Genomic DNA, 7,295 nt, shown 5'->3' on the forward strand with positions numbered 1-7,295 from the left:
GAACAGAGAAAGGGCACAAACCAAAACAGAGCTCAAAAAGGAGAAGAAGAAAGAAAGAAAGAAAGAAAGAAAGAAAGAAAGAAAGAAAGAAAGAAAGAAAGAAGAAAGAAAGAAAGAAAGAAAGAAAAGAAAAGAAAAGAAAGGAAGGAAGGAAGGGAAAGAAAGAAGAAGGAGGAGGAGGAGAAGAAGAAGAAAGAAGAAGGAAGAAGAAGAAGGAGGAGATGGAGAAGGAAGAAGAAGGAGGAGGAGGAAGAAGAAGGAAGAAGGAGGAAGAGGAGGAGGAAGAAGAAGAAGGAGGAGGAGGAGGAGGAGGAGGAAGAGGAAGAAGAAGAAGGAGGAGGAGGAGAAGGAAGAAGGAGGAGGAGGAGGAAGAAGGAGGAGGAGGAGGAGGAGGAAGAAGAAGAAGAAGAAGGAGGAGAAGGAGGAGGAGGAGGAGAGGAGGAAAGAGAAGAAGGAGAAGAAGAAGAAGAAGAACAGGGAGGAGGAGGAGTAGGAGGAGGAGGAGGAGAAGGAGAAGGGGAGGGAGAAGAGGAAGGAGAAGAAGAAGGAAGAAGGGAGAAGGGAGAAGGGAGAAGGAAGAAGGAGAAGGAGAAGAAGAAAGAAGAAGAAGAAGAAGAAAAGAAGAAGAAGAAGAAGAAGAAGAAGAAGAAGAAGAAGAAGAAGAAGAAGAAGAAGAAGAAGAAGAAGAAGGGGAGGAGGAAGAAGAAAGAAGAAGAAGAAGAAAGAAGAAGAAGAAGAAGAAGGAGAGGAAAGAAGAAGAAGAGTTGTTGTTTCAGGGGGAGAATGAAAGCAAGACAGACACACTCTAGCTGGTCTTGAAATCTACAGCCAAGCTGTGCACTGTCATGGAGAAGAGGTAGCCTCCGGGATCTGATAATCTCAGCCGTTCAGATAACCACAGGAACCCCAGACAAGAACACAGCCCAGCTGATACTCTCAATGTAGCCTGTGAATCCCTAAGCCCAGCCGAGCCCTGCCTGGACTCCTATCCCACGGACAGTCAGAAGAGAAATACCTGCCATTTTCAGCCATTCAATTTGTAGTCATTTGCTACACAGAATAGAAAACTCATAGTCATGTGAAGAGCAAGTGGAAGGGCTTCCCAGCAATGAAACTGGGTATAAAAGAGGCCAGAATGTTCTAGAAATTAGCAGAAAGTCATCGTGGCTGGAACGAGAAGGTTCAGAGAGAGAGGCTGGAGTGGTGGCCAGGTTATTTTGCTGGCTCTGTGGAGAGCAGACTAAGGAAGGGAAAGGACCCACCCTGGGGCTCTTTCAGAAATGATGGAGGCTCAGTTAATGGTGGAGGCAATAGGAAAGTACGGAAGAACTGGTTCCATACAGTGAGCCCTGCCTGGACTAGGCGACTGAGGGAGAAAGATGGAATCAAGATGAGCATCTGGAGGAACAAGGGTGCCATTTGCCGCGTCTGGGGAACAAACCCAAGAACTTCGTCTTAGGCATGTTGCACTTGAGAAACCCATGGAGATGTCCAGTACAAAGCTAACTACCTGATCTGAAACTCAGAAGAGTTGTTTAGGCTACAGAAGTGAATATGGGCATGATCCACACACAGCCCCAACCCCACTTCAAAAAACTTTCTGTTCAGTCCCTAAGGCACTCTGCATTGATCCCATCCTGATCACCATATCTGTAGCCTCACTCCTACCCTCCTTCTATACTGTAGGCAAACTAAGGGCAGGCATTGTTCCACACCTCTTTTTAGCCCTGTAAACTGTAATACATAGCAGATGCTCAGTAAATATCTCCTAAATTGAACTGCTGCATCAGTAATATAATTTTCAACATAAACTACTATGTATGTGTATGTATATATATACGTGTATTGGGTATATGTCTGTGTATTATCACAATACAAATATGTATTATTTGCATGACTAAATGATATTATAAATGGAATAGAGGGAAAATAGTGGTTCCTATTTCCTTTTTTAGTAATGACACAATCTTAAAGACCGATTACTATATAACTTTCCCATTGAAGTTCCTCAAGAACTGCAGGTGTTTTGTAAAATATTTTTATTTTTTTATTTTTGCTTTGCTTTAGTTTGCCTCTAGTACTGTTCAGTTTTTTCCCCCGCCCCCACCATCTTACTCAGTATTTGTTCTACTTTGGAGAAATACAAGCTGATAAATTTTTTTATCATCTGAACACACTTCCTCCTAGCTATTATACACATATATAGTATATGATTTTTTATCATTTAATATTCTACTAAGAAAGGTAGTATTAGAAAACGTGCAAAGAGGAAACTTTTTTTTTCCATTCAGAAAAGATTTACAAGAAATACTAAGATATAGAATACAATTTCAAGCGAAAAAATAAACAGAAGTTTTCTTATTTTAAGATCTTCTCAAATACATCTACTTTAGATGTTTTGCACTAGTGTAAACACATTGTAACACTTAAATTTCTGATGTTCTGAGGTGAAAGAGAATCAGTATCATAATTAAAGTTTTTTCCATTACAATGATTTTAATGTGAACAGTTCTTGCCTTTTTAAAAAATTACTTACATTGCAGTTCCCTGAAGCAAAAAATTCAGAAACATGTATACAACAAGGAAGAAATGATTAAGCAACTTATGATACATCTATAAGATCATCATGAAGCCATTAAAAGTCATGATTTTGAAAAATACTTTAAAACTTAGGAAAGGTCTATGATATATTAAGTGAAAAGCACATAAACCTATAAAACATAATTCAAATGTTGTAAAACTATATACATATGGGGTTCTCCACTTATAGAAATGCATAGAAAGAAAATTGAAATAAATTAGAAGGAAGTAGTAGCAGTGGTTATCTTTGATGTTAGAATTGTAGGTAATTTTAATTTTGCTACACATTGCTCCCCGAATGTCATTAAGTGGACAAATATCACATTTATAAAAAATAAAAGCAAATATTTCTTTTAAAAATGTCCCACTTTGGCCAGGTGCGGTGGCTAAAGCCTGTAATCCCAGCACTTTGGGAGGCTGAGGCGGGCAGATCACGAGGTCAAGAGATCGAGACCATCCTGGCCAACATGGTGAAACCCAGTCTCTACTAAAAATACAAAAATTAGCCGGGTGTGGTGGTGTGCGCGTGTAGTCCCAGCTACACAGGAGGCTGAGGCAAGAGAATTGCTTGAAGCCGGGAGGCGGAGGTTGCAGTGAGCTGAGATTGTGTCACTGCACTCCAGCCTGGCGCCTGGCAACAGAGTGAGACTCTGTCTCAAAAAAAAAAAAATGGCCCACTTTAGACTTACCCGACCCTTCTCTTTCTTGTGTTCTTGATGAATAGCTTGAATTCTTGCTGTCCACTTGCTTTCCTACAAAATAGTAAAAGAATAATTTATTTGCAACTGTAACAATGAGATCTATGCAATATGGAAGCTTCCTTTCTAGTACCTATGAAACCCAAATATCTATCAAGTACAATTTTAGCTGGTGGTAGTTTGGCTCTCTGTCCCTACTCAAATCTCATGTGTTGGAGGAGGGGCCTGGTAGGAGATGACTGAATCATGATAGTGAGTGAGTTCTCACAAAATCTGGTTGTTTAAAGGTGGTTAGCCCTTCCCCCTTCGCTCTCTCTTTCTCTCCTGCTCCACCATCGTAAGACATGCTTGCTTCCCCTTCTTCCTTCCACCATGATTGTAAGCTTCCTGAGGCCTCTCCAGCCATGCCTCCTGTACAGCCTGTGGAACTGTGAGTCAATTAAGCCTCTTTTCTTTATAAATTACCCAGTCTTTAGGTAGTTCCTTATAGCAGTGTGAGAGCAGACTAATACAGCTGGTATTTTTTAAAAACATATATACAGTCAAAAATGCTTAAATACATTTGTATCTAGTTTTAATCTTATACCATAAGGCAGGGGTCGGCAAACATTTTCTGGTAAGAAGCTAGTAGTAAATATCATAGGCTCTGGGGGGCCAGGCAACTTGGTTACAACACAACACAATACAGCTGTGTCATCCCACAACTGCACCGGGACAATTGTACTGGGACAACCCATGGATAAGATATAAGTGAACTAGCACCCATAAAATGTTACTGGGACATAGCCAGTAACACTTCATTTACAAAAGTAGGTACTAGTTTGCCAACCTAAGAAGAAAAAAGGAAACACCAGGGTTTCTGAGGCCATGGGTTCTGAACTGACAACACAACTCACAGGACAGAAACAGAAGAAATTTAGATGGGACCTTAGGATTTTATAACCACATCCTTGAGCTCATAAGCGACCAGCTGTGGTCTCCAGCCTGCTGGAAACAACTGTCAACAGTTCAGTTTAGGACACAGCTCCTGGTCTCCTACCTAATACCAGGCACCTTGCTGAGTGGCCACTGGCAGGTTAAGAGAGGATGAAGAGACAGGCTCTGCTCTGCACTGGAGGCGAGTGGACGCAGCCATAGAGAATGTGTGTGATCAGGCCCCACTTGGGGACTACAGAAATGCTGTAGCCTAGAGGCTCAGGAGAACTTTCTGAAAGAGGTGCTTGCCCCACTAGCTGAATGTTAAAGAATGAGTAAAAGACAGGCCCCGAAAACTAGGGGCTGCAGGACAGGCAGGAAAGCAGCCAGAACTGAGGAAGAAGACAGAAGGCCACGTTCTCAGAGGCATGGGCTGCTGGGCCACAGGAGTGTCAGGAAAGCAAAGAACAGAGGGAGATGGCCCAGAGTCCAGAATCTGAAGCACTCTCTGTGCTGGTGGGAAGTTCAGAATAAGGGACACTGAAGGACTTGAGACAGGACGGGGACACGGTCAGCCTGACTGCAGTGGAGCAGGTAGATTTGGGTTGAGGAGGCAAGACGTGAGCATTGAAGCAAGAAGCAGTGGTCCCTATTTCCAAAGTCCACTTACCTTTTTTAGAATGGCCCAGACATTTACCAAAAAATCCTGAATGTGTAAGCTGTCATCTCTATTTGCTTCCTGGTTTTAAAAAACTGTTCCCCTAAACCACTGTGACCAAAATAGCCAAGGTGAAGATTGTGCTGATTACAGAGGTTCACTTCCAAATGGAAGTGATTATGTTTGATAAGTGTAAGAGGTCATCAGTTGGCCAGTTAGCAGTATGTGTATGTGTATATATATATTTTAATTTTTTAAATTTTTTTGAGATGGAGTTTTGCTTTTGTTGCCCAGGCTGGAGTGTAATGGCATGATCTCGGCTCACTGCAACCTCTGCCTCCTGTGTTCAAGCAATTCTCCTGCCTCAGCCTTCTGAGTAGCTGGGATTATAGGTGCCCGCCACCACTCCCAGCTAATTGGGCCAAGGTGGGTGGATCACCTGAGGTCAGGAGTTCTAGACCAGCCAGGCCAACATGGTGAAACTCTGTTTCTACTAAAAATACAGTTAGCAGTATATTTAAGCTCTAAAATAAAATCTGGTGCTTCAATATGTCCTTCTATTGAAATTGGGTTTTGAAATTGAGAGCTACATCTAAAAGATGAAAAATCAATAGTGAGGTTATACTAACCAATTCAAATTGATTTTACAGAGGGGAGAAACTGTTGTGTATGCTATTTACCAACAGTGAGCGTGTAACAAACGCCTCTTATGACTTAGGCATGTTGTAGGAGACAAAGAAAAGACATAATCACCTTCATGGTTACTGAAAAAGACAAACACTTTTTCTGCAGATGACACTCACTGTACATTACTTCACTAAGAAAAAGGAAGGCATCCACTGCCCCTGTCACCCACTGGCACATACCTGACTATCAAGAAGCTGCACGACATTCTGGAAATCCTGGGGATGTGGAGAACGCTCTTCTTTAAACTCATGTGCATCTTTTAATGTGCCTATGTTGGACTTGATCTGCATATTGGACTTCTGGATTTCCGACAGTTGCTGTAAGATAAAATTCAAGCTTAGTACTACAGAGTACTACAGTTGGACTTTTTAAGACTGAAACAGAGAATAAATCAGGGAGCATGTAGGTGTTTTAAATCTGACTGCCCTCTTGAATGCTCCCTTTGCTTCTCCCACTTCTGCTTCTCTGTGGTTTTACTGATTTGTCTCTACTGCTTGCTGATCTTCCCATCAGAATACATACAGGGTGAAAAAAGGGGAAGGAAAACCTGACTTTCTAATCTTAAACGAGTCTTTTTTTTATATTTTTGAGACAGAGTCTCATTCTGTCGCCCAGGCCGGAGTGCAGTGATGTGATCATGGCTCACTGCAGCCACAACCCTTTGGGTTCAAGCAATCCTTCCACCTCAGCCTCCCACGTAGCTGGGACTACAGGCATGCACCACCACACCCGGCTAATTATTGTAGAGACAGGGTTTTGCCATGTTACCCAAGCTGGTCTCAAACTCCTGGGCTCATGCAGCAATCTGCCTACCTCGGCCTCCCAAAGTGCTGGGATTATAGACCTGAGCCACCAGGTCCAGCAGGGTCTTACAATTTTTGATGGGCACTTAATAGGTGCCAGAAACAGAAGAAATCAATGCACCCAGTTCTTAAGCTAGTTTAGTGAGAGGCCAACACTGTCCAGGGACCACATCAGTAAATCCATTAGAGACACAACATTTTAATTTTACCCTTTTCTTTTGATGTTACTCCCAATGTTACTTATGGCAAAAACCCTCAGAAAACCACAGAAGGTAACACTTTAACTTCAGAAACAAAAGGATGGGAGAGTGCACTTCACTCCTCAGTGTAGGTTGCTCATAGTGACTTCATTTCAGAAAGGAGAGCAGGGAAAGGAGGAAGAAAGAGGAAATCTTCAGTGGAGAAAGCTGACAAACACCATCTCAGCCAGGTAGCCAAGATCAATAGCAACAGCTATAAATCATGCGCAAGGTCTCAGACAAAACATTCAGCTCTACCCCTCCTGCACAGAAATGCCATAGACATAGAGTAAATTACCAAACATGGCTGTGTTTCCATAAAACTTCACTCATGACACTGAACGGTGAACTTTAAGGAAATTTTCCTGTGTCACAAATTAGTGTCCTTTTTTTCCAACATTTTAAAAATGTGAAAACTGGCTGGGCATAGTGGCTCACGCCTGTAATTCCAGCACTTTGGGAGGCCCAAGTGGGAGGAACACTTGAGGCCAGGAGTTGGAGACCATCCTTGGCAATATGGTGAAAGCGGCTCTACTAAAAGTACAAAAATTAGCCAGGTGTGGTGGCACGTGCCTGTAACCCCAGCTACTCTGGCTGAGGCACGAGAATCACTTGAACCCAGGAGGCAGAGGCTGCAGTTAGCCGAGATCATGCCACTTCACTCTAGACTGGGAGACAGAGCCAGACTCTGTCTCAAAAAAAAAAAAAAAAAAAA

The 7,295-nt window shown here is 42.4% G+C and overlaps 1 protein-coding gene across 6 annotated transcripts in view; it reads right to left on the minus strand.

Moving 5' to 3' along the window:
* Positions 1 to 7,295, minus strand: part of DZIP1 (DAZ interacting zinc finger protein 1) — a 63,699-nt gene that overhangs the window by 37,864 nt on the left and 18,540 nt on the right. For all 6 annotated transcript variants that reach the window (XM_037743901.1, XM_017543568.1, XM_037743900.1 and 3 more), the window contains exons 9-10: positions 5,718 to 5,855; positions 3,270 to 3,332 (exon numbers count right to left, since the gene is read on the minus strand). In XM_037743901.1, coding sequence (XP_037599829.1) covers positions 3,270 to 3,332; positions 5,718 to 5,855 — 201 coding nt within the window. The remainder of the gene's footprint in view (positions 1 to 3,269; positions 3,333 to 5,717; positions 5,856 to 7,295) is intronic.

Source organism: Cebus imitator, unplaced genomic scaffold, assembly GCF_001604975.1.
Source record: "Cebus imitator isolate Cc_AM_T3 unplaced genomic scaffold, Cebus_imitator-1.0 Scaffold158, whole genome shotgun sequence".
In the NCBI taxonomy this organism is placed as follows: domain Eukaryota; kingdom Metazoa; phylum Chordata; class Mammalia; order Primates; family Cebidae; genus Cebus; species Cebus imitator.